The sequence below is a fragment of the Poecilia reticulata genome, linkage group LG12 (assembly GCF_000633615.1).
Source record: "Poecilia reticulata strain Guanapo linkage group LG12, Guppy_female_1.0+MT, whole genome shotgun sequence".
Lineage (NCBI taxonomy): Eukaryota > Metazoa > Chordata > Actinopteri > Cyprinodontiformes > Poeciliidae > Poecilia > Poecilia reticulata.
Window position 1 is genome coordinate 2766226 of NC_024342.1, and position 27838 is coordinate 2794063.

At 39.8% G+C, this 27838-nt stretch overlaps 3 protein-coding genes across 3 annotated transcripts; all 3 read left to right on the forward strand.

Annotated features, from left to right (window-relative positions):
- Positions 1 to 1805: 1805 nt before the first annotated feature.
- On the forward strand, positions 1806 to 10417 carry polm (polymerase (DNA directed), mu). The gene is made up of 11 exons (XM_008423249.2): positions 1806 to 2381; positions 3798 to 3969; positions 4809 to 4907; positions 5007 to 5177; positions 5258 to 5329; positions 5968 to 6088; positions 7985 to 8117; positions 8617 to 8719; positions 9023 to 9292; positions 9363 to 9446; positions 9521 to 10417. The coding sequence occupies exons 1-11, from the start codon at positions 2185 to 2187 to the stop codon at positions 9605 to 9607; spliced, it is 1509 nt and encodes a 502-aa protein (XP_008421471.1). The 5' UTR covers positions 1806 to 2184; the 3' UTR covers positions 9608 to 10417.
- Positions 10418 to 20127: 9710 nt separating this feature from the next.
- ved (ventrally expressed dharma/bozozok antagonist) lies at positions 20128 to 23241 on the forward strand. Its single transcript, XM_008423250.2, has 3 exons — positions 20128 to 20446; positions 21437 to 21693; positions 22577 to 23241. Exons 1-3 carry the CDS (start codon positions 20233 to 20235, stop codon positions 22937 to 22939), a joined length of 834 nt encoding a protein of 277 aa, XP_008421472.1. The 5' UTR covers positions 20128 to 20232; the 3' UTR covers positions 22940 to 23241.
- Positions 23242 to 25537: 2296 nt separating this feature from the next.
- On the forward strand, positions 25538 to 26783 carry purbb (purine-rich element binding protein Bb). The gene has a single exon (XM_008423251.2). The coding sequence runs from the start codon at positions 25705 to 25707 to the stop codon at positions 26617 to 26619; it is 915 nt and encodes a 304-aa protein (XP_008421473.1). The 5' UTR covers positions 25538 to 25704; the 3' UTR covers positions 26620 to 26783.
- Positions 26784 to 27838: the final 1055 nt, after the last annotated feature.

Genomic DNA, 27838 nt, shown 5'->3' on the forward strand with positions numbered 1-27838 from the left:
TCAGCAAGAATGAAAAGAGCACTTAGGAAGAGACAAGAAAGGGCAAGAAGTTGGTCGGAAGAAAGYGAAGCAAGAGAAGAAGCTAACAAAAAGACAAAAACAAACGACAGGGCGAGGTCAGGAGAACAGAATGACTTTAATAGAGAARTGGAATTTAAARTCATAGTGGAATTCAAGCAAGAAGGAGGATTCATCCACCCGATAAAGTTGACCAGAGCAATAGAGGAAGAAATAGGAAAAATTAAAAAGGCTAGAATCATGAACAACAGAAGAGTGCTAATATATGCTAGCAGTGAAACWCAACAACAAAAGATAATCAGAATGAAAAACTTGATGGGGGAAAGAATTAAAACATATATTCCAGGGTCTTTAGCAAGGCTGAGAGGAGTAATATCAGGTCTTCCAATGGAAATGTCAATGGAGAATGTGAAAACAGAAATCAAAGGAGGGAAGATGACAGACGCCACCAGGATTAAAAGTAAAAGAGATGGGGAACTTAAAGACACAATGGCAGTAATTCTGCAATTTGAAAATATCATGCCAGAAAATATTCAGCTAGGATATTTGAACTACAGAGTTAGAGAATAAATTCCAAACCCCTCAGATGTTTTGCTTGTCAAAGAATGGGACACATTGCTAAGGATTGCAAAGGAAAACCCAGGTGTGCAAGATGTGGAGGTCCACATGAATATGGAAAATGTGATAAAGATGCTAAAATCAAATGTTGCAACTGCGGAGGAGAGCATAGTGCAGCATATGGTGGATGCAAAATACAAAAGGAAGCTAGAGAAGCTCAAAGAATTAAAATAACAGAGTTTCATATGCCGAAGCTTTAAAAAGAGTAAGGAAAGATGACTCAGGAGAAATTAGGTCAGCAGAAGCAGGTCAAAGAAACACAACTTGGAGTTTAAATAATCAAGGGCAGAATGATCAAAGACAAATCTTAATACCAACAACAAATATACAAAAAGCATGCACGCATAAATGCAGAGTGGATTGAAAATTCAATGGTAGTAGAAAAAGAAAACTTTGTAGCATTTATGTGCCATATTGTCAATGTTACAGTTCAAATGAAGAAGAAAAGCGATAAAATAAAAGCAATCATAACAGCTGTAGGAAGATTTTAGATATGAAAGAAATCCAAGCAGATCAGATTCATACCATTTTGAGTGCCACTGAAACAACAGAGGATTAGGGTTAGGATTAGGATTCAAACTTTTATAATGGTTCTACATATTCTTCAATGGTTCACCTTTTGGGAAAGGGGAAGGGAAATCATGTATTAAAAATAAAGAAATAGAAGAATGGCAAAAAAGGTGGAATGAAGATAAAAAAGGGAGAAGATTATATAAAGTACAAAAGTCAGTATTATGTAAAAATATTAATGAGAGAAACAGAAGGGAAGAAATAATTATGACCAGATTAAGAGTAGGCCACACCTATTTAAATGACACCTTACAGTTAATAGGGAAGAAAAGTAATGATAAATGTGAAGGATGTGGTGAGAAAGAAAATGTAGAACATGTATTAATGAACTGTAGAACATATGAATCTGAAAGGGAGAATTTGAAAAGAATGGTTGAAAGGACAGGTCAAGAATGGAGTCTTAAAGGAATATTAGGAAATGAAGGAAACATAATGGATATTTATAGATTAAGGATAGCATTATTATTTTTTTTAAATACAAGATTAATAAATAGAATTTAATAATGTAAAGAAATGTTGTTACACACTCGTGTACAGTAGGTGGCGGTATGCACCTCAAAGTTGCTTGCAATCCGCCATTATAGAAGGAGAAGAAAAATAAGAGGAAGAAGATAAAATAAAGAAAAAACATTTACGCGGCACACTTAGGCTTTGCGTGCTGTTTCCAGTCGGAACTATTTTGGTAACGCTCCGCCGGTGGTGCGGCACTCCAAGCACAGCTGCATCTGTTGTCTATGCTGCTTACCCCCTCTGCACTGGAACATTGCAGGTACTTCTACCTGCTGGAGGGATGCTGGGGCGACAGTTGACTTTATGAGACTCAGTGACTAAACTACAGTCATGTGTTCTATTTATCGTTTTTTTTTTTTTTTTTTTTTTTTTTTACAAATGTTTATTTGAAGACAACCGCGCTCGCAATGTCCGCTTTTATCAAATAAGAAGTTATTAAACTTAGGTTTTTAGGTCAGGTAAAAGAAAATGGTGCCTTTAAAGCGGAGGAAAGTCGCAAACTCGGGCACTCTGAACGCTGGGACACACAACAGTGCAGCAACACAGCCAACCAAGTTCCCTCAAGTTGTTTTATTCTTATTGGAAAGGAAAATGGGAGCCAGTCGAAGAGCTTTTCTCTCTCAACTCGGACGGAGGAAAGGCTTTCAGGTGGAGGAACTGTTCAGGTGAGGGAACACGCACTGACGGTGACAAGAAATAAAATACAGACAACTTTCTGTACTAATTTAGTGCATTGAAAATGTGTTAATATCTCTTATTGTTACTTTTTACATTTTGACCAGTCGAACTTCAATAGACCAACACAAAGTAGAAGATTGATATAAAATTAAATGAATAAAATATTTTCAGCTGCAACTTGTCGGCACGACGATATTTGCTGGCTTTTATGTCTTTGAGAGGGCAAAGTTTTATTATGTCATTATTAATATAATAATGCTAATATTATACTAATTGAAAATGGACTCAGAAAGATAATATTATTGTTAATCGCAATAATTTTGTTATCTCCTTGGGCTGCCACCTTATCGTGGTGGAAGGGTTTGAGTGTCCCAATGATCCTAGGAGCTATGCTGTCTGGGGCTTTATGCCCCTGGTAGGGTCACCCAAGGCAGACAGGTCCTAGGTGAGRAACCAGACAAAGCGCAGCCTGAAGACCCCTATGATGAATACGAACTTTGGACTTAGTTTTCCCTTGCCCGGATGCGGGTCACCAGGGCCCCACTCTGGAGCCAGGCCTGGAGGTGGGCCACGATGGCGAGCCCCTGGTGGCCGGGCTTTTACCCACRGAGCCCGGCCGGGCTCAGCCCGAAGAGGAGACGTGGGACCCCCTTCCGATGGGCTCACCACCTGTTGGAGGTGCCAAAGGGGTTGGGTGCATTGTGTTATGGGCGGCAGCCAAGGGAGGGGACCCTGGCGGTCTGATCCTCGGCTGCAGAAGCTGGCTCTTGGGATGTGGAACATCACCTCTCTTGTGGGGAAGGAACCGGAGCTAGTTTTTCTGTTGGGGGACTTCAACGCTCACGTGGGCAATGACAATGAGACCTGGAGAGGCTTGGTTGGGAGGAACGGCCCCCCCCCCCGATCTGAACTCAAGAGGTGTTGTTGGACTTCTGTGCTCATCACGGATTGTCCATCATGAACACCATGTTCAGGCATAAGGGAGTCCATATGTGCACTTGGTACCAGGACGCCCTAGGCCGCAGTTCGATAATTGACTTTGTCATCGTCTCATCGGATTTGCGGCCGTATGTCTTGGACACTCGGGTGAAGAGAGGTGCGGAGCTGTCSACTGACCACTACCTGGTGRCGAGTTGGCTCTGGTGGTGGGGGAGGAAGCCGGTCAGACCTGGCAGGCCCAAATGCTTAGGCCCATTTTGTATATGTGCCAATTAGTGGCACATATACAAAATGTTAAAACAACACAAAATATTAAAACAAATTCAAAACCTTTCACATTTTTACTGGCAAATAAAATAGAAAACCATACACAGATATCATTGTACATTAAAATGAAGCATTAATTTGTGTCAGCCTGTCTCCAGTTTGTGGTTGTGAGATGAAAACCGGTCTGCACCCCACAGTGAAAACGTGACGCATGTTATCTGTGAGAGCAACACTGCACAGGAGGCCAGGATGTGGCTGGAGGCGCAGGGAGCAGGGCAGGCAGGGCGCCACCTGCTGGACGTCAGCTGGTACACAGAGAGCATGCGTGACGGACACCCAGTGGAGATACTGGACAGACATAAGCTACAGGTGCAACAACCATTTTCATAAGTGCTCAGTTTGTGGATGAAATCATTATTTAGGTCATCTTGTAACAGACGGGAAGAAATGATTACAATAGGTTGATGAAAACATGTTGTCCAAATAAATTGGACAAATAAATATGTCAAATTCAGTTACCTATTATATTAAAATTATTTATATTAGATTTATATCCACATAAATATAGGCTAAAAAAGCAACAGTCAATCCAGTGAATGAAGAGAAATTAAGTTTCTTCTTCACTTAAATCTGCTTGTTATAGACATTAAAGGCACAGTACTATTTAAAATAAACTTTTTTGAGGTTTACATCATGTTATAAAATTATTCCATCATTAAAAATCGACCTGGAGTGTTGCTTTGATTCCTTCATTCAATCCTTTAGTCTCCATGACAACCATTCAGCTGTGAAAAACACCTGGGTGGATCTAGCTCCACCTTCAAGATGTAGCTCCTCCCCCACTCAGCTCCTTCAGACTAGTCAGCAGCAGTTAGCAAACACCTAGTGGAACTGTCCATCTGCTGAGCTCATGATAGGAGCTACTTCTCAGAGCAACACTGGCAAAAAAAACTTTGTTAAAGGGTCAATAAAGGAACCACGTTGTGAGGACTTTCTGAAGGTGGCGCTTCGAATAGAGCAGGAGTTTCTTAAAGAGACAGAGGCCTAATTTCAAGGTGTTAAATTGCAAAGTCAAATTTCTTTGAAGTCGTATCTCTTATGTACAACAATTTGTAGGTAACAGTTCCCTGACTGTGCTATGAAATGGAACCTTTTGCCTGGAAACACAAAATACTGCCTCTTTAATATGTTGGTCGTGTGTTTTTCAGGAGTTTGCAGTGAGCGACTCTGAGGTTACTCCCTTCTCCGTTCCCAGCTACGCCTGTCAGAGGAGGAGCACCCTGGAAAACTACAACGCTGTCCTGACCGTAGGCTCCTGCCCTCGGCTAACTCGGGTCATGTGACTTTTTCCTGAAACCTCCAGGTCACATCAGAGCTGTGTTGTGTTTTTTTTGTCATTGCCTCAGGATGCTCTGTCGCTCCTGGCTGAAAACGCAGAGCTGAGCGACGAGGACGGCCGAGGCGTGGCGTTCCGCAGGGCGGCCGCCGTGTTGAAGGCGCTTCCCTCCGCTGTCACTAACATGTCCCAACTCACAGGCCTGCCCTGCCTGGGAGGACACTCACTCAGAGTCATCAAAGTCAGTGGATGCGTTTCTTTTTCTTTCTTTCTAAATAAATAGAACTGATTTTACCTTCTTTTATCCCTGCTGTTTTTCAGGACATTTTGGAGAATGGAGCATCAAGTGAAGTTGAATCCACTAAGGAGTCTGAGCGGTTCAAAGCATTAAAGGTGTGTCAGCGTGTGGAAATGAAAATGGTACTTTTTGATGGATAACTTGGTCTGCTGAAGAACTGTTTTAAAAAAAAACGTCATGCTTATGTCTGTGAAAAGCCTGCAATTGGGATTTTAATGCTTTTCTTATTAGCTCTTTGTCTGTAAAGCTGTAAATATTATGGTTCATATTTTTACCCTCAAGAAAAATCTGAAGGCCCAATTACAAAAGTAAAGATTTTGTTACAGATACAAAAATATTTAATATTTGTAAGTGGAGCTTTTTTATATGTCTGGAAGAAGTATATTGTGTATATCAAGATTAAACTTTCAGTCAATATTGCCGATGCTTATTGATGTTTAAATGTTTTGGGGAATGATCAGACCTCCAAAAGGTGCTTTATTTGAAACAGGAAGTAGCAAAAATGATGATAATCAATTTATCTTCAGAGGGCTTTGCATAAGTTTCATTATTTGAGTCTAATAAAATTAGCTGAGTAATGCAGTTCTTTTAAAAATAAATGAATAATACACTAAGCTGAAAACCATTAATTCAATTTAACAAGTGAGTTTTGTGTAATCATTCGACAAAATTAGCTCTACTAGTAAAGCTGGTGTGTAAATGGTGTGTAAATGCAGCTTTTGCTGTGCTTCAGGTGCTGACGGGTATTTTTGGAGTCGGGTCAAAGACAGCAGACCGATGGATCCGAGAGGGGATCCACAACCTGCAACAACTGAGAGACTCAGGGCAAACGCTCAACCGTGCTCAACAAGCAGGTTTTTACTTTCTACCACTCAGGAACTGTGAACATCATGTATGTTTTTGTCCTGTTTTATATTTGATCCAGTGCAGCTGAAATCTGACTTGATCTGGTTCTCATAGCAGATGAGCTACTTGTGTTTTCAATCTGTTCTGTTATTCCTTAGATCTTATTTAATAAACTCTAATGGTCCTCACATCAATCCCAGACCAGAGTACACACTATTAAGCGATATTCTTATGTAACGTGACTCCAAATTATTACCACTTGACACCCTTTAAGTAACTTTGATTGTGTAAAAGTTTGGAAGTTTATATCATGTTATAATGTCATTCCCTCATCAAAAACACACCTGCAGCGTTGCCTTGATTGTTGATTCATGCAGGTTTGAGAAATCCTTTAGTTTCCATGGCAACCATTCAGCTGTGCAAAACGAAGGGGTTCACCCAAAGGGCAAAGCTCCTCATTTCAGCTGCAGTTTCCAAGCTTCCAAGTTTCTGCATCACAGAACAACCCTCCCCCTCTCAGTTCCTTCAGACTAGCCAGCAACAATTAACAAACACCTGGTGGAACTGGTCATTTCAAGGCGTTAAATTATGATGTCACATTTCTTTTTAAGTCATATTTAATATAGAGCTCTGGAAAAAATTAAGAGACCAGTGCAAAATGATCCATTTCTCTGATTTAATTTTTCATATGTATATGTTTGAGTAAAATGAACATTGTTATTTTATTCTACAAACTACTGACATGTTTCTGAAATGCCAAGCAAGAATTTAGTATTTATTTGCAGAAAATGAAAATTGGTCAAAATAATGAAAAAGATGCAGCGCCTTCAGACCTCAAATAATGCAAAGAAAACAAGTTCATGTTCATTTAGAGACAACAATACCAATGTTTTAACTCAGGAAGAGTTTAGAAATCAATGCTTGGTGGAAAACCAGGAGGTTTACAATGGGGTTCAGGGTTCAAGTCTCTTCATTTTTTTGAGAGCTGTTTATCCAGTAATTTGACAGCAACTGAACGTAACATAGTTACTGGATTGTGCTATAAAAAGTCAAACAATTGCTGCTCAAATGTTAAAGCAATTCTCCAACAATAACATCAAACATCATGCTATCCTATGCAGACGCTCAGTCTGCACTGATGAAGATTTACTCACCTGCTGAGATCTGCAACTGGATTTACTTTTTGATTAATTTGGCTAATATTTATCTGGGGGCAGAGTGATCATTAAGCAGTGGACTTTCCTCTTCAGATCGTCAGTTGATAATTAAATATGAAAGAAAATCAAAACAGGAACGTTGTGACAAAAGTAACACTCAGAACCGAGTCCTGATCCAGCAGAACATCGAGTTCTACGTCCTTCATCACATTATACACACTATGTGCAAAACGTGTGCATCCCACATGCTTCAACATGTGACAGGATTTATGTTTAACAAAATTAGCTTTCATTTTTTTCTCATTGAGACCCAATTAAGTCATTGTTTGATATGCCACCACAGATAGAAACTAGGAGACAGTGTGACTGTAGTGCAAGAGAAAACAAGACTGTGGCAAAAACAAGCAAATGTGATTAAAGTCTAGCAAAGTAAAACAAATGGTAGGCCCACTGAGGAAGAGGATAATCAACAGTTGATGGCAATCAGCAACTAGGTGTGAAGGAGGCAATGCTAATAGCAAAGAACAAAACGTTTCAAAGTGCAACAAAACAGAAATGGTGGGAAAGAAAAGAAAAAAACAAAACAAAGATTCACAGAAAAACAGAACCAAGGACACGTTTGTTTTCAGGAACAGTGATTTTTTAAATTTTTNTATTTCATTTTTTAAGTGTGGCATAAAAGCAAAAACAGAGGAAACATGTCAGTGGAGCAAATACATTTTCCCACTGTATGCTGTGGTCCTGCAGGTCTGGAGCACTACGACCACATCAAGCAGCCGGTCAGCCTGGCGGAGGCTGAAGCCATCAGGGGGATTGTGGGAAGAGCCGTCGCCTCCGTCTCACCAGAGTCTCAGATCGTTCTCACAGGAGGATTCAGAAGGTCTGAAATCAGCAGCTTTATCTGATGACACCTTCAGGAGAATTATATATTTAATACAACCTAAAAAACAAAAATGAAATCTGTACTTCAACCGGGATTGCGGGTGTCAGGGTTTTTTGTCCTAATATTTTGCTGATAACTGTACCATGGCGTATTAGGGCTGGTCTTAAGATGAAAATAAATTCATAGTACTACAAGAATAAACGCAATATACTGAGAAAAAAGTTATATGAGAAAAAGTCATAATATGAGAATGAAGTTACAATATTACAAGAATATCATCATAATAAAACAAGAAAAAAGCTGTAATAATGTAAAAAAAATTGTGATAATACAAAAAAGTCTTTGCTCTCATTAAAACAAACGAGTAATTTTATGACTTTCTTCTGGTATTTTTGTTTTATTCTGGTAATATTATGACTTTATTTATGTAATAAAAAAAATGAAATACTTGGTCGTATAAATCAGATGTAAACACTGTGTTTTGATTTTTTTCCAGGGGGAAGCTAACTGGTCACGATGTTGACTTCCTGATTACTCACCCTGAGGAGGGCAGTGAGGTGGGACTGATGCCCAAACTGGTGTCCTGGCTGGAGTCACGGGTATTATGTCATCTCCAAAATGTGCTTTTAATCTCTGACGTCATTTTTCTCTGCGCATTTAAAAAAAATTAAAAAATAATCAGGAGTACCAGGACTGTACTCCTGTTAGAGCCACCCCTGAACTTGATGCATTATGGATCCTGACTTGGGCTCATCAGCAAGTCCAGGAAAAGCATCAAACATTTTAGGTTTCCTCTCATCTAAATAAAACCGTTTCCTGCTTCTTGTTTGAAATGAATAAATCTCTACAACAACTTAGATTTCCAGACGTGAGCCTGATGCTCTCTGCCTCTACATGAACAGGGTCTGCTGTTGTACCAGAAGACCACCAGGAACTCCTATTTGGAGTGTAGCGAGGGTCCGGGCCGGCCCCCCTCCAACATCGACCGCTTCGAGAGATGCTTATCCATCTTCAAGCTGTCGGCAGAACAAACAGGAAGCGGTGTCCAGTCAGAGGAAATCGCAGCGTCTCCATCGGCCGCAGAGACACGGTGGAGAGCGGTCAGAGTGGACCTCGTGGTCTCTCCCATCAGCCAGTTTGCTTTCGCTCTGCTGGGATGGACCGGATCCAAGGTGGGCATTGTCACTCGCCCTCCGGGGTTCTCCTTTACTCGCCTTCTGACCGACATCACTTCCTCCGCAGCTGTTTGAGAGGGAGCTGCGGCGGTGGGCGGGGCATGAGAAGGGCATGTCTCTGAGCAGCCACGCCCTGTACGACAACAAACAGGTGAACGGATCAATGAGCTCTGTTTCTGCCATGAAAGAAAAACGATCTAAATTAATCAGTTATCATGTTTGCAGGGTCGATATATAAGAGCTTCTACAGAGGAGGAGATATTTGTTCATCTTGGTCTGGAGTTCATTCCTCCAACGGAAAGAAATGCCTGAAGATTCCCTGCAGGAGCATCAAGGAGCGCTCTGCTGACGACTGGAGAAACTCCAGCTGATACTCCATTCTCTGTGATGCTGCTGCTGAATGCATGATTGTGAGAGAACATTATTTAAAAATCATAAATTTACAAGGGTAAAGTCACAATGTTACAAGAAAAATGTCATATGAGAATAAAGTCACTATAATATGAGAGTAACGTTGAATTATTACAAGAATAATAATACAACTTTACTCATGACTCATTTCTCGTATTATAGCTTTATTCACATATTCTTTATTCTCATTTAATTCAACTTTATTTTGTAATATACCTTTATTCTCTTGTCATTATGACTTTATTGTCATATTATTTCAACTTTATTCTCCTAATTGTGTTTTATTCTTTTTTCTGTGTATGGCCCCTGTACTCTGTGGTAGTTATCTGCTCAGCTTCAGATTTTACACTTGAACAGTTTGAAGCCTCAGATCTCAGAGCAGCTTTAACGAACAATCAGCTGATCATGAAACAAAAAAATACAAAAGATTTTTATTGCTTTTATAAAGCTGTTAAAACATGTAATTCTCAAAAGAACGAGCCTGGCATGGCTTGCAGCTCACCTTAATGGTGTTTTTTTTTTTTTTAAATTCCAATAGAAATGAAAAATAATAGGAGAAAAATGTCCAACATAATAGATTAAATCCTTTCAGGATACAAATTCTAATGCTTTATGTTAGCTTTATCAATGTTCATAAACATGGGCAGCATTAGCTTTTAAAAATATGGAGTGACTTATTTCAATTAAAATTAATAAAATGTTTTGCAAATATATTCTTTCTTTTGTGTTTGTTTTTGTATTCAGTTTTAAACAAAGTTGAATTGTATTTTATTGTATTATGTGGTTATAGTAAACATTCCCAAACTCCTCTTCAGTTCCCAGCATCCTGTGGCTCTTTGACTGTTTTCTCTCCCTTAAGTGTTTGAACAGAACCATTCTAAATCCTAAAATACTAAAATATCCCTCAGAATAATACAGAACTGTCTGACATGTAAATAGCTTTGAATCTGGGAAGCAAAACAATTCTGAAAATCTTAGTATATCCCATTTTTCACAGCTTTACTTCCGCAGAAATAAACTGAAAACTAAAATTCGGCAGAGTAACAAGCCTTCACAGTTCAGTTAAGCGATGGTTTTTTGTGGTTTCAGTTGTTTTTTTTGGTGCACTTCCTTGCTATGCATGTAAATGTTAACATTTTGCTCAGTTTTAGTGTATGGAGGATTCCGTTAAATGACTCTCCCCACAAACACACCTGTGTCACACTGACATCCATTCAGGACCGTTCTTATCAGTTTATCTGCACAGAAACCACAACACAGTCATGACAGTTCATTCTAATAGTAAAACGATTGGTTCTTCAGAGCCATCATGCACCAGATTAGAGTCAAATATTGTTAGTCAGCCTGCTGTAGTTGACAAATAAACTACATATTGGTGTAGTCTCTGAATGACCCATTAACAGCAAATTTAGCAAACTTCTATTAAATATTCTACAGAGTTTCATTAAAACTGCTCCAACATGTACCAAGGGTATCCCTGGAAAACGTGGAAACATTTTACATTTTATTTCGCGTGCCTACAAATAACACAATTTTTATTTTTTTTTTTTAACAAGCAAAGGCTCTGGCCTGAACATCTGTATTTCCATGTTTCTGGTAGGCCAGTAAATCTGACGCACAAGCTTCTCTTGGCCCACAGAGGGTTAACTATTGCTTCAAAAATAATATGACTGGAGGCTGGAAAAGACTGTTGTTGTGTTCAAGTTGTGCTAAATGGAGTTAGCTTGTTAGCGAAGCTATTAAAGCCTAAAGTAGCATCCCAAAGCTAAACATGCAGCAGTGCCAATGTCTGTCCACAGTCCACATTTCTAAAGAAATTCCTTGAAACACTTGAAAACTGAATAACAATAGTGGCTAAAATAGTACTTTGCACCAATCTGATTGTTGAATAACACTTGAGATAATAAATATTTTAGTTGTTGAGCTTTTATTCAATAATTTAGCAGCAAAAAGGGTTATTGAATAATAATACATCATTAGTTCTACAATTACTGATAAATCTGGCATTCACTTTAATTAAATGAAAACCAAGTATTATTTATTTTTTTATTATACCCTCTGATCAACTTTTATGAGTTGATCAGAGGGTATAAATATAAATAAATGTGATGGCCATGTGGGTAATTTTAGCAAATTTAAAAATACTTTATTGACCCCAAAGGAACATTAAATGTTGTAACTCACATTAGTGGATATTTGTTTTCCAACCTAAAGCAGCATTTTTCATTACATCTTTAAGAACTAACAGCTGCTTTTGCAGCACCTGAACTGTCCAGCAAGGCCGTCATCTGGTTTACAGTGGGACAAACAGTCAGTATGATGAGCTCAACAGGTGGCAACCTAGGCTCCAATATATTTAGCTTCCATGTACCCTGCTAGTGCAATTTGACATGAAAAAGCTGTTTTGCTGTAACATTTTTGTTGCACCCAAATCAGCTGATTAAAGACTTTAAAAAGTCTTTATCTGCATCAGCCACCTCTCCTGGATGAGTCAAATTCGTATCCTTTTTTTAATTTCATTTTAGAGGGCCCTCTAAAATGGGCCGCGTTTCAGACAGCGCTGTCTTAATGTTTTGCTACCAGGTTTCACTGGGTTTCTTCCAGCAGACTTCTGTCAGTTCCTCAGTTTCCTGAGAGTGTGTTTTTTGGCGTGAGTGTGAACTAGCAGGCGTTTCCTTCTGCTCTTCCTAACAGCCTCATTATCCTCTAAATACCGGTTTGACATCAAAGCCGGCGTCACTGCTCACACCTCCATCTCCTCTGGGTCCACACACTTCCTCATGCATGGACCGGTCTGCAGAGGCAGGTCCGACGTCCCTCTGCGGCTGTAGGAACGGCGACCTTGGTGGTGGCAGGCTGGACCAGGGAGGGTACCGGTTTGAAAAACTGTTTCCTTCGATGTTCTGGACCAGATGTTCCATGTGACTGTCTTTGACTCTGAATGTGTGAACAAAAGGCCCCCATCTCTCTGATGCCAAGCAGATGAAGTTAGAATAAATATACGTTTATTTATGTCTATGAAATACACCAAGATTATAACTCAATTCAATAAATTAAAATCTGCCTTTCAATGACGCTTGTTTGTCAGATTAATTGGCAACCGTAAAGCAGATAATAAACAAGCTTTCATTAAGGACATATTTCTGCAAAAAATGTCTGTTTTTTGTTTGTTTACTGGTCTTAAAATCTTAAAGGGGCAATATTATGTGTTTTAAAGGTGCACAGTGCAATTTTGTAGCACATTCAAACTATGTTAACTTCAGTTGTTAAAAAATACTATAACAAATACAACTTAAATGAAATTTGGCTTTGTAATTTAACACCTTGAAATTGGGCCTCTGTCTCTTTAAGAAACTCCTGCTCTGTGTGAAACTCAGTCTTCAGGAAGTCATCCCAACATGGCTCCTCTATTGACCCATTTACCACTGTTGGACTGAAAAGTAGCTCCTATAATGAGCTCAATAGGTGTGCAGTATCACCAGATGTTTGCTAATTGCTGCTGGCTAGTCTGAAGGAGCTCAGTAGGGGAGTTGTGGTAGAGGGACGCTTTATAAGCTTAGAAAATGCAGCTCAGAGGAGCGGAGCTAGGTCCACACAGGTGTTTTACACAGCTGAATGGTTGCCATCGAGATTATTGTTTCATGCATGTCTGCATGAAACAATCAAGACAACACTCCAGGTAAGTTTCTGATGATTGAATAACATTATAACATGATGTAAAGTTCAATTTTATATAACACTGCCCCCTTAAGGGAGGCAAAATCTCAGACTGTTGTAGCTTTGTTTCAAGAAATTACTTCACTAACTCAATTATAAGATAATAAGACTGCAAGACATTGAATAAATAAATATGACTCAATACATTTTACTGGGATTTTACAATTATTACGAAACAAACTCACTCCAGAAATAATCCATCAAATTCTGAATGAAAACTGAATATTTAAGCTATGTAAAGATTATCTTGTCATCAGACTACAACAGCTAGCTCCCATGATGAAGGACCATTTAACCAAAGTGACTGCCAGGTCTCTGCAATCAGCTGGGGTAATTGGAGGTGTTCCCCAGCCAGCTGGTATTCCAGCCCTGCAATCACTGGGTAATATTTAAATGCCCCGCTCCATCCAGCCCCATCTGATGAAGGGAGTCGCAGTGCCTGCTCATCCACTGGGACCGGTCTCGCTGGCCCCCATCAAAGCCCGGGGAGCCTTTGATGAGGTTGATAGGGATCAATGGGACGAGGGTAGAGGCCTTAACTGACTGTGTTACAGACGGGGCGGGCAACTGCTGGAGACTGCCGGCAATGGAGATCAATGATTATTAGGCGCCATCAGCGCCTTGATCTGCATAGAGGAATCCATTCAGCATCAAAGGGCCATCTTCTGAGGTGTTTGGGAGATCCCAGCTTTCTGTGTCAAAGGCCACATCTCTGCCTGTTTTTTTTTTCTCCCCCCCCATTTGTTCTGTTTATTCTAAACGGTTGATGCAAAGAAGGGCCACACTGTACTGGTTCTGGGAGTGAATCTGAAGAGCGCCGTTTCCCCACTAACAGAGAGGATAAGTTTCAATAATTGTCTGGGAGAACAAGCTGCTGAGCAAATTCTACCAAACAGGATAGTAACCGTAGAAACGTGGCTGATTTTAGTCATGGCAACCTGAGGAATATGCGGATTAGTTGGAACAGTGGAAGTAGAAGTCAAAACTATCACAGCGTATTGGGGCGATTGTAGGCAGAAAATAAAAAGGAGTTACAGTTCCATCAAAGATCTCAGAAAGTTTGAGGTTGATGTCAGAAATTTTGTTGAAAAAAACTTGGAAATTTCTTGAGTTACAAAAATCTAAAAACCTTTTAGGATTTTTTTTTTCTAGTAAATTTTTGACTTTTTAAACTCACAACTTTCCCAGTCCTTTTTTTTTTTGTAGAACATTTCTGAGATTAATCTCAAAACTTTTGGATAGCAGAAATGATTCCTTACAAACTATTATTTTTTTGGCATAAATAAGATCTTAAAGGAGTTTCTGAGTGGGGTAAGATGAACTCGGAGTTGAAAGCTGCTGACTTTAAAGCGTTTTTTAATCGGTTCATGGAGAGGAGGAGTCGAGGTGAGATTATTCTGGCTCAGTTTGGGGAATCACATGAAGAAATATGAAGGAGTCAGAGACTGCGATCTGTCAGGACAGGCTAAGAGAGGGAGGGGCGGCCGAGGTCCGTTTGTGTCCATAACAGAGCAGCAAACAGGCCCATTAGAGATGAAAGACTCAGAATGGAGCCAATCAAAGAGGGGCCCAGCAGGGGGGTCCGTCACCCCACCGACAGCGGTGGCCTGCGACCAGGTCCGAAGGAGGATCAATGCCCCCCCCGCCCCTCCCACACCAACGTCACGGATAAGACGTGCTCACACACAAACACACCACTCACAATCTCACTCACAATCTGTTACCGTTCAGAGAAGAATGTTAGCCATTCACCAGACTCCATGTTCCATGTTTGAGGACAAGATGACACGTAAACAAAGACAGCTGCAACCAGATGACTGCTGGCCGTTAGGGACATTTCTAGTTGTTATTTTGTGAGCAAATTTTTCAAGGAGAAGTAGCCGCTTTCTGCAAGACATTCTAGTTTATAGTCCATATTTCGAAATGTATATGATACTGAGTAAATACACGGCCAGCATCGCCAATACTGAAACTGATACTGAAACTGATAGATACTTTTTATTTCAGTTTGATATATTCTCAAACTTCTGACCTTTGGGTGTTTTTGTTTTTCCTTTGAATTATGTTCTTCAAATCAACAGGACACAATTTGGACAAAGATTATAGGTGTCTGCAAGATACTTTACTTACTGTATATATTAACATGATTTGTGTACATTTTTGCTTGACAAAGTTGAAAAACGTTATCATTAGAGAGCAAAATATTTTTTGAGGTGCAGCTACAATGCGAAATAAAAATTCACAAGGTAGTCTGAATCTAAAAGTATCAAACTTAGCACACTACAATCGATCCAGTGCTGATGCCGACTTGGTATCGATATTATGGATCAATCCACCCAAATGGTTCTGAATGGTTCAAAAACATAAAATGACAGTTTTGGCATGGACTAGACAAAATCTGGAATTATTATTATTATTTCACAGGGGTAGTATTGTGCAAAATTGACATTTTGAGCATAACATCATGTTATAATGTTAATCCCTCACCACAAACATATCTGGAGTGTTGCTTTCATGCATCTTTGAGAACTCCTTTAATCTCCCGTGGCAACCTTTGAACTGTACAAAATGCCTGGATAGCCCAAGCTCTGCCTTCAGGGGTGAAGCTCCTCCCCTGAGCTCATTATACGAGCTACTTCTCAGTGCAATGCTGGTAAAAACAAAAGATGGAGTTTCAGGAAGAGGAGGTGTTCTTAAAGAGACAGAGGCCCAATTTCAGGCCATTAAATTACAAAGTCAAATTTCTTTCAAGTCATATTTGATATATGTAGCATTTTAATAACAACTGAAGGAAAAACAGTTACTTGATTGTGCACAATGTGCCTGGAAAATACATAATACTGCCGATTTAAGATTTTGTGACACTAGTAAACATTATTTATGTTAATCGGTCAGGAAATGGGCAGAGAAATACAGAAATGGTCAGGAATTAAACCTCTGATGACTAGAAGTTTTTTTGTTTGTTGTTTATTATTTGCAGATTAGTCTGGTTTTCACAGAGTCTTTGTTGAGTTTAGAAACAGCAGAAAGTCCAGACTGTCTCCTGTCCTGTTGTCTGTCTCTGCAGACCTCAGATTAAAGAGCGGGAAGAGGGAGAGGAGAAGGCAGATTATCAGACAACCACCCCACCACCTTATTACTACATCATCATCATCATCCAGACAGACAGACAGACAGACAGACAGACAGACAGACAGACAGACAGACAGACAGACAGACAGACAGACAGACAGACAGACAGAGGCAGGCAGCGGTGGAGGTGATAGTGAAAACCAGCAGTCCTTTGAACTCTAGACTGGACCAATCAACAATCTGCAGTCTCCTCTGTTTTGTCATTTCTGGTTGACGGTGAAGGTAAACACTGACAGAAACACACAGCCAAAGGATTACTTTGGAATACTTTGGTCAAGCTCCTCAATTTTAGATTTACATTCAAAAATGCAACCTGCTGTAAGCCACTTTGGACTCTGAGTCATCCTAGAATGACTAATCCCTCACACAGTGAAAACAAAGATTTAGAACATATATTATTATCTTTTTTTTTCATGACAGATGTCCAAAAGGGTCATCTTGGCTGTTATCAGATGGAAGCCCATAAATCTGGCTCTGTTACTGTACAGGGAGAAAAAGTGGGAACAATATTGCAAAAACGCACAGATTAGAGCCTCACTTTGGTGTTAATCACACCAGAACATTGGTATGTGAATAAGGAACAACTTGTTGCATTTTTGCTGGCAGCAGTAAGGCTGAAACAAGTGTTGACAAAGACACTGATAACAATGCAAATTTATTTATACGACTGTTAAATGTTTCAGTTTTATTTTAATTACAACAGTATTTCCTAAGAATTGGAAGAAAAATTTTTCTCATTATTTTGTCTGTTATTGACATAGCGCCTAATAAATCATACTTCTGCAACCAGTTTTACAGGGTTTATGGAAAACTCTGGACCCAGATCTCTAAATAATCAGTGGACAGATTCCTCACAACAATCAAGCAATTTTATGACATTCATTCAGAAATATTATTATTTCTGGTTATCTTTTTTAACATTATTTTTAATTGTTAATAATGCCAAAACAAAAATGAATGAATATATTGTATTTGAATCAATCTGGAATCAATGTATAAAATAGGCTTTTCAGTTCCTTAATCTTGAGGGTTTTTTTAAGCAAATGTTTAAAATCAATAAATATACTAGCCCTAAAAGACCTTCAGATTTCTTCATACCTAATTATATTTAATTCCTTTTACAAAATAATTTATGCACAATTCTTATTTTGTCCCAAAAGCGTCAAAATAAATGAATAAATAAAACATGTATTCATAAAAAATTATAATGAAAGTAAAACTGTAAATAATATATGAATAATTATATTATGAATATTATTTATTTAATGACTTTACGGGATCAATAACGTATTTTTTTATGTAAATATTTTCATGTGTTAATTTTTTTTTTTTTTTCTGAATGCATGCGTTCTGAAACGCATGCATTTCCTTATTTGCTTGATTATTTCATATTTTATTTCCTGGAGCGGGAAATATGAAATAGCCGAAAGGATTCTTGCATGTGATTGGTCCAGCTTCAGACTTACTTTCTGAACATGATTGATGATTGCCCTCTCTCCCCCTCATCCCGCCTGTCGATAACAAAGCGCCGACTGCCTTTGAAGTTTCCCGGTAATTACTTTTTAACACCGGTCAGTTCTCGTTTCATCCTCGCGCGCAGATACCGCGCGGAAATATATCGAGAGCCAAAAATACGTGACTTCTTACCACGTGCATCGCCCGACCTCGCTTGTTATCTTATCAATGGCGGCGGAGTCTGTTGTTTGACTTTAATATACCTTTACAATCGAACAACATGTTGAATTCACTCAGCATTTGTGAACAGTATAGCGTCTCCAGGCCAGCTAGCTTTTAACCGCAATGAACTCTGCTCCGTCATGGCGGCGAGGTAAGAGTTAACCCACAGCTGGGATCATCATCAGTAATTCAATCAATTAGAACACTGAAAAACTAAATAGAGTCAGTTAAACCTATTTTAATATATCTATTTCCAAATTCTACTGTCTTTTAGTCTAAATGCAGGGATATTGTCTCTAAAAGGTCTACTTGCTTTTGGCAGTAGAAGGAGTAATATAGTTTAAGTTTACACTTTTCCCCTTTTCTTTCGCATTTCGTATAAAAAAAACTCACATGAATACAGAACACAGAAAACTTTAAAGTTAAACTAGCATGGTGATGGCAGAGGTCACTGTTTTCATCTCTTTTGTTTTGCCAGTGTTTGAAAATTTGCTAGAAAAATCTTTCGACTTTTGACTCTTCAAGATTTTTCTAGAAAATTTCTGGCATTAATCTCAAATTCTGAGCTTTTTTTTTTTTGGTGGAAATGTACTTTTTCTTTTTTATTTCTATCTACAATGGCCCTATTATGGCACCGTAGTACTAGTTGCTGGTCATTTCACCCCATTGTTGTTTTGGACATTTGCAGTTTTTGTCTATTTAACTAGTTTAACAGCAAAAAAAAAAAAAAAAAAGTTGGTTTGGGGGTTAGTTATACTTTAAATATGCGTACAATGTGTGTGTGTGTGTGTGTGCGTGTGTGTGTTAAGGGGTGTGGGTGGTGTGTTTGCATGAGTAATATCAGTCTTTACAGTCTGCCTTTAATCTCAGGATGATCTCAGGATTAACCCTTGTCTGTATGTTAAACCACTCACTGCTCATTATGTTGCTTATTAACCAGATGACTCCTTCTCACTTGGAGATGCAGGAAGCGTCTTTCTAAAGCAGCTGATCCTGATTTACTGGCTGTGATGACGAGCCGCTTGACACCCGCTGATCATCTAACGGTCATTATTTTCTCTCGGATTAATCAGCAGGAAATTCTGCATGATTCTGCAGTTAAAAAGTTCATCAGTCTTTTTAAACTGATTGACAGGTTCTGATGGGTTAAAATAAACAGTGGATAATTCTATTGTCTTATGAAAACAAAGAATGTGGGAAATATTAGCTGTCACACCTTCTAATCCTCTACTGGTTTTGTTTTGTTATTAATTATTATTAGATTATGGAACTTTTTATTTAAACTGCTTTTCTCCTTGTATACTATTTTAAAATTGTGTTTCATATATATATATATATATATATATATATATATATATACACACCCAAAAGGGCCAAATCAGCAACGAAAAGCAAATATTCTCAAAACAGATGCAACATTAATTCCATTTGAGGTTGGCTTGCATTAAAACCAGTGTTGAACCCTGACTCCAAACTACTTCAGATGAATTCGGTGCTGTAACTTTACGCGCTTCCACACCGGTCCTGAGTGGAAACGTCTCCCGTGCAGAGAATGGCCGCTCCGCGTGTTTTTACGGCCGCACGGCTGCGGCTGTGGAGGAGCTGCAGACGGTCTGGGGTGAGGTGAGTCTATTATCTGTTGCAGGCAGGAAGGAGGAGGGTGCTGGAGGACAGAAGGGGGTCCTTCCCAGACTCACTGGAGCCTGGCTCTAACAGCCTCATTGAGACTGAATGGGACATCTTAATTACTTCAGTTGTGAAAACTGAAGGAGGGGATGCAGCATGCTTTGATCTTCAGGTTGGGGACGGCTGCTATAAATGCGGCCCCTGCTTGGAGATACAATCATAACTCTCTGACCTTTTGCAAGTGACCGTCCTGAGGAGAACCTTCCTGTGACCTGGACTCTGAGCTTTTCATTCTTCTTTTTTTCTTTTTCTTTTCTTTTTATAAAACAAAAGTGTTTTTTTTCTTCACTGAGAAACTTGAACCTTCAGTAAGGATGAAGGGCCGTTTCTCCATCGAGTGGCTGGCCCAGAGCAGCAAGCCGGCGGGGCCAGCATCCGGGCCGGCAGCTTGGGGGACGCATTCAGAGAGTCTGCCAGGTTTTTACTGCAAACCAAAACCTGAGAAGCTTCCAGAACCGGAGCAGCAGCAGCACATCGACACCATCGGTCAGGAAGCTGCTCCGCTCCGAACGTCTCCCAGGAATCAGGGTGAGAGTTTCACTCTGTAAACAGTTGAAGGTGGCAGCTTCAGATCTGCTATCTGCTGCTTTTTCATGCACTTTATTGGAAAAAAAACATTTCCAATGACTCTTGTCCTAAAAGTACTAATAAATATTGGATTTCAAATTTTAAATGTCAACATCAGGATAGTTAAACTGTGTGCTTTATTTTATTAATCAATTTTCGGTTTTAAAACTTAAAGCTTTATATTTTTGTTCACTTAACTTTAATAAATAATAGTACAATTAAAATATACTACTTACTGAATTTACAATTTTTAATTTATTATTTATTCATTTTTAGGCTGATGGTAGTTATTTATGTTTTTGCTACTCTTATAGTAATTAATTTCCTTTTGCTTTTCACTTTTTCAAAAACATTCAATCACTTATCTTAGTTTAGTGTGTCTTTGTTCTGGTGAACTAGTATAATATGTTTTTGGTATCAGCTGGAATAATTTAAGGACTTTAATATTACAAATTAGAACTAAAGCACATTGGTTTTCACTGGTATTTAGTTTTATAAGATAATTCTATTCTCTATATTTATCTACAAAGCGCTAACTGAGGTAATTATATCTCTTTCTCATAGGACTAAACAAATACATCAACATGTGCTTTAAAATTTCAAAATTTTTCTTTGGGGTGGCAAGTCCAAGCCCAGGTAAAAGAGTTGTGGGTGGCAAAGGTGAAAATAATAATAATAAAATATTTATAATGTATTTATTGGGGTTCACATTTATGCTTTGATTGAGGTAGATGACTGTCTTTGTATGAACTGAACATGGCTCTCTAGGGGACAATTCCCACCCTCTGGCGCCCCCTTGTGGTCGCCGCTGAGCATTCCTGTGAATCTTCACAGAAACAGTGGACCATGGGTTTCCCTTCATTTAACACCACCAGTGGCGCTCAGCTCTGTGTCTGCTCGTTGTTAAGGTTCCCGTAAAGTCCTGTCCTGCTTGTCTCTGGCAATAAGCAGGAAGTGAGGCCGGTTTCAGCAGCTGCACCGAGGAGGAGACCTCCGGCTACGAGAGCGAAGGCGGTCAGCCTCATTCCCCCTCCGCCGTCAGCGCCTCCTCCAAGTCTCAACCGTCGCCGCCGGTGGGCAGGAGGCCCCGCACGGCCTTCACAGCGGAGCAGATCAGCAGCCTGGAGGGGGCGTTCAAGAGGAACGCGTACCTGGGAACGCAGGACAAGGCGGAGCTCTGCAAGAAGCTCAACCTCTCTGACAAGCAGGTGACTGTCCTCAGTCAGTTCCACTGCTGCTCTGCAGACAGCTTAAGAAAAAACTCAGATCCTTTCCTTGTTCTGACCTTTAACCTTTAACAGACATCAATTCTAAATGTCTTCAGTAATTGTGCACTGGAATTAGAAGTAATTAATACTTTAAGTTCAATTCATGATTTTTTTAATGACCATTTGGAAAATGTGTTTTAATGTAACAGGATTCATTCTTGATGTTTTACATTTTGTTTGTTCTCTATTTTAACATTTAATAAAATAGCTAAGAACTTTCACTTTTTCACGTTACTTTCAGAACCCTGGAAAATGACTTTCTTTGAATTACTTTGAACTTTGTAGATATTTGGGTTGTTTTTTGGTAAAGCAGTGACTGTCTGGAACTCGTATATTCCTTTTTAAACCCTTCCAAAACTTTAATTTTATTTTAATTTCCTCACTTTAAACTTGCACTCCATATATTGCAGGTTATTTTTGGCATTGATGTCTCCAGTAATCTTTCATCACCAGTTTTGGCCAGTAAAACTTTTAGGGTGGCACAACTAAAGAAAAATAAGATAGTCACCAGGTTACAAGTAAGTTCATAATAAATCAGGGTGAAAATATCTTGTAAGTTGTTGAAAGTACTACTTACTTTCAACTAAGTTCAACATCCTTTCTGTCCCTCTTGTACCTGGGACAGAAGAGGATTTATTAGTTATTGTTACCAAACAAATCTGAATGTATAAATTGGTTTTAAAAATGTCAGTTTCATTTAACTTTTTATTGTTTTTTTTAAATAAAATATTTCATCTTCACATAGATTTTTCAATGAATCGTTATTTATCATCCATCCGGTTTGCTTCAGCCTCATACGTTCCCTCTGTGATGTTTGTCTCAGATCAGGAACTGGTTCCAGAACCGGCGGATGAAGCTGAAGAGGACGGTGCAGGACGCCTTGGCCCACGCCAACGTTGCGTCTCACTTCCTGCATTACCCTGAGCTGCAGGCCTATAGGCCCGGCCCGTACCCCCGATACCACCCGGCCGCCGCCGCCGCCGCCGCCGCCACCATGGTGGTGCCGGACCCCGCCGCCCCCTCGACCTACGTTCACCCTCACAGCCTTCAGTACAGCTCGCCTTTGTCCAGCACCTCCGCTCTGCCCCTGGACTCCATCTACGAGTACAGCAGCCTCCCAGGAGTCATGCTGCCCGCCGCCTCTCACCTCAGAGGAACCTACCCACCGTACCCCCAGTACTACTGATCAGTGATGCTTGAAACGACTTTAGAACCATCAGATTTTATTTTTTTTAACAAAACTACTGAAGTCATCCTGTTATTCGATACGGATGAAACAATCCACTTTTTTTCATTTCTGATGCCAATATCTGAAGTTAAGTATGGGCCGATTCCGATCCAGTGCAGCTGAGTCGACTTTAAACATTTCGTTTTTTAAACTGAGACATAATTTGATAACTGCACCAGCACAGCTCACATAAACACACTAACAGCTTCACAAGTTTGGTCAAACATGTAAAACCAACTTTAATCTGTTCAGTCAGTGCAGTTGTGAGTATAACAGCCAATTTAACATAAATAATAAAGAAACTGACTATCTTGGTCAAACATGTAAAAAAAATAAACTCAAATAAACCTACTTTCAAATGGTTTCAATTTTGCGACAAATACAGATATTAATATGGGGTCAGTGCATCTCCAAAAGACTTTAAATAACCTAAAACTCCAACCTGAACTGGGTGGAGTGCAATAATGTGAAGTGTGTGTGTGTGTGTGTGTGTGTGTGTGTGTGTGTGTGTGTGTGTGTGTGTGTGTGTGTGTGTGTGTGTGTGTGTGTGTGTGTGTCTCTGTACAGTTTGGATCTATTTAAAACTGGACCGACTAAGCTGTTTGTTTAGAGTGGAGTGTTATTGTGACTGTGAAAATAAATTTAAATAAAGAAAAATGATCGCGAGTGTTCTGTGTGAGCAGCTCCTGCTAGAGTAAACGAGTTACTCAGGAGAGTGAAAGTTGGCTTTTGTTGTGCAGGTGTGCTTCTTTATTATGCTGTGATTTTTGTTAAAGCTACGGTGTGTAACTTTTATTTTGAAAAGATATATGTTCTTTACATAGTTGTTGAAGCTATCATAACAGCATAGTATGTGTGTGATGTGTTAGAAAAAATCAAGTTCCTTTCATATCAGTTTCATGGCCAAAAATGTTTCTCTAAAAACTGAGCCGTAAAAGAGGGCAGGGCACAGCCAGGACAAATACTTTTTTTCTTTTTTACATATGATCACATTTGTCTAGAAGAAATAAAATCATTTGAAAATTGAAAATTGTGCTGTTTACTTATTTTCTCTTTGTTTGCACCGAGAACACAATGGCAGCACTAATGCCAGGGCCGACCCAAGCCTTTTTGGGGCCCTAATAAATTTTTACGGTGCCCACCATACCAACATGTCAACAGCATGCTTGATCATTCCAAAACTACTCTGTGTGTAACATAGCTGCTATCATTAGCGTCATTTATAATTAGCTTACATTATACTGGTGTTGTTACGGCTGTTGATTTAAATTTTACAAGAGTAGCATACGAAAAAAAGATTTTGAAATGCGGATTGGTATTTAAGTGTGCTAGTTACTTTAATTTTAACTACTTGAAAGTAACATCATTATGTTGGAAAACCTAAATTTTTTTCATACTTCTCATCACTTCAACTCAAACTTTGTCTCATTTTACCGTAAACCTTTTCTGTAGAAGACATTTTGATTGGTATTCAGTCAAGCTTGAGGGTGTGCTTTTTGGTCAGCACCCTTACAATTTTAAAATTATGCTACGAAATTATGTAATTGCTGCACCATTGTGGAAATTGAAACTGAGGTTCCAGCAACTTCCAGCTGACAGCTTCATGGAAACAAAGTCCTTCATAATGCTCGGCTGTACAGGTGAAAGTTTGGAACTTGATTTACAGGTTTGTACTGGACTGTGACTTAAAGGGAGGAGAACCTGATGAAATGATATAGTAGATTAAACTTCAAATCTTTCATTTTTTATATCTGAACAAAACATCTTAATCTAAAATTGTAAAACCACAGAAACACTGAGTTATTTAAAAACAAGGCTTAAAAACCCACTTGTTTAGATATAGTTGCCTTTGATTAGTAGGAAGTGAAACATTGACCAATGTATTTGATGTTTGTTTGCCTGATAATTTTGTTGATAATATTTGACAAAATATAATGTTTATTGCTTGTTTCATAATTGAACACTATAATGTATTCATTATAAAGCACTTTGAACTGCCTTGTTGCTGAAATGTGCTTTACGAATAAACATGACTTGAGCAAGACTTAAATCGAGTGTTACTACTGTGAGAGCTCTTGTCAATTTGACTTTTTTCATATTACCAAACCACATTTTAGTTGTCATTTAATCTTACAGAGGATGCTGTCACACTTGACTGAGAAGTGGAGGGTCTGGTGGATAAAGAGCGACATCTACTGGCAGAATCTGGTAATGCAACAACAATGTAGCAACACCATAGCTTAGAAAACAAGTGTAAAAAAATCTGCCCATTTGATAGTTACTTATATTTCCAATAACTATACTCCAGGTTTTAGTTAAAGAGCTGGGCAGTAACGTCATGTTATATCCATTATTGAAGAAGAAACAATTTTTCCTATTATTCAAAAAAGTATTTTAAAAGTACAAAAAAATTATGTTACACAACTATTGTGATTTTACAGCTTTAATAAAATAAAATAAAAAGTTTGAAAAAAGTACGTATTCGCTGACATAACTTCGACTGTTTTGTGGACCAATGGCTGACCAGTGATATTAAAGATGGACGCTAGCAGGCAAATTTATTGACCAATAAAAAACGCCATAAACGTGTGAAGTGGTCGAAGTGGCAAGCGTTTTGGCCAATCACAGTGCTTCAGTGGAGAACGTGAGGGGAGGGCGCGCGACACTGGCTTGACGACTGCACGCAGCGAGTTGCTGCTCAGAAAGAGGGGGGCAGAAGCCGAATGGTGGAGCTGAAGATGGCGGATGGCGACAGTGGGAGTGAGCGCGGTGGAAGTAGTGGAGGAGGAGGAGGCGGCGGCGGCTTTCAGCACTTTCAGCGGGACCAGGAGACCCAGGAGCTGGCGTCTAAGCGCCTCGACATTCAGAACAAGCGCTTCTATTTGGATGTCAAACAGAACAGTAAAGGCAGGTTCATTAAAATCGCCGAGGTAGGGGCCGGGGGCTCCAAAAGTCGGTTGACCCTCTCGCTGTCAGTTGCGGCGGAGTTCCGTGACTACCTCGGGGATTTCATCGAGCACTACGCCCAGCTGGGGCCTAGCACTCCGGAGCAAATAGCCCAGGCCACCGCGGGTGAAGATGGTGGGCCGAGGCGAGCTCTAAAGAGCGAGTTTCTTGTCCGGGAAAACCGCAAGTACTACCTGGACTTGAAGGAGAACCAGCGGGGTAGGTTCCTGCGGATCCGGCAGACCGTAAACCGCGGACCTGGCTTTGGGGTCGGGGGGCCCGTGGGTGGCATGCTGGCCGGCCAGACCATTGCCCTTCCGGCGCAAGGGCTAATAGAGTTCAGAGACGCCCTGGCTAAGCTCATAGATGATTACGGGGGAGACGACGAGGAGCTGACGGGGGGCACGGCCGCGGGGGGCTTCAGCGAGCTCCCCGAGGGCACCTCCATCATGGTGGACTCTAAGCGGTTCTTTTTCGACGTCGGCTCCAACAAATACGGAGTGTTCCTGCGCGTGAGCGAGGTGAAGCCCAGCTACAGGAACTCTATCACCATCCCGTTCAAAGCCTGGGGCAAGTTCGGAGGAGCCTTCAGCAGGTACGCCGAGGAGATGAAGGAGATCCAGGAGCGGCAGAGGGACAAGATGTACGAGAGGAGAGAGGAGTCCGAGGGGGACGACGTGGATGACGACTGAGCAGGAGAATTTACAGCAGCTGTTAGTCCAAGCTACACGACAGATGTGCGACATTAGGGGTATTTTTCACTAAAGAAGAAAAAAAAAAGCAGAAGCGACAGATAAAAATGCATGACAAATCGTGCTGTAATAGCCTACTAAAAAGTATTGTGGCGTAAAAAGTACATGTGCAGGGACTTATTGGTGTATTATCTCAAAAACGTTTGTAGGGTTAAGGGTTGGAGTGGTTGTGTGATTCTCTGAAAGTGGAAAAAATTCGCAAATGAGATATTTCTCATTGGTTTTTAAAAAAAGATGAGTTATGCTTTTATGTTTAAAGAAAAAAGAATAAGAGAGAGGTGCTACTAAAACCAGCTGATTGGTTTTTAATAACTAGGACTGAAACCAATGACCACCATCCAGTTTGGAACATATAGTTCATATTTAAAGAGCGAGGACCTGCTTAAGATCTTTTTTTTTCCTGTGCTGGATTTTATGGAGAATAGAGGAGGTGAGCATTCATCCTATTCTGGTCCAGAGAGAACCAGAGAGGGACGTACAGTTTGAGATCTGTAGGCTCTTCGTTGAAAAGATTACCCAAAATATAAGGGGGAGGATTATCTTCATAGCACAGGGGGGTCCAGAGGGGCGGGAGGGGGGGTCATAGAATAAATTAAAGCTTTGACTCCAGCAGTCAGTTACAGTGCAGATCAGCTGGGTTTTATGTTATACATACAATTGTTTTAGCGAAGCAAAATTCACGGTGTTTTCAGTAGGGCGAGCACCAGAGCATCCCTGGTGGTCGCTGCTTTAAACACGCGGGGAGCGGGCCTCACGATGGACAACACACAGCAACAACACGGTCACTAGGGTCCAACTTTCTAGCGCTACATCAGAAACGGCGAGGAGTTTTTCTCTATCTTCCCCCCCACCACCAGGCTCTCTGTGGTGGTCCGGGGGCCGGAACGATGATGGATGTCTGGTACAGCTGTTGTATCCGACATCTGGACTGATATGCATTGATGGATTTAATTTTATTTTTTTCTCCCCAAATGAGAAGTATATTGAAATTAATAAAAAGAAATTTGCTTACATATATTCTAAAGCAAAACCAGCAAAAGATATTTTCAAATACAAATAAAAGAAAATGTATTATCTAAAGGAATTTCCTGACTAAAGAAAAAAAAAAAAAGTTAATTTTCATAAAACAAAGATGTGATTTTAAAGTTCCAGATTTTTT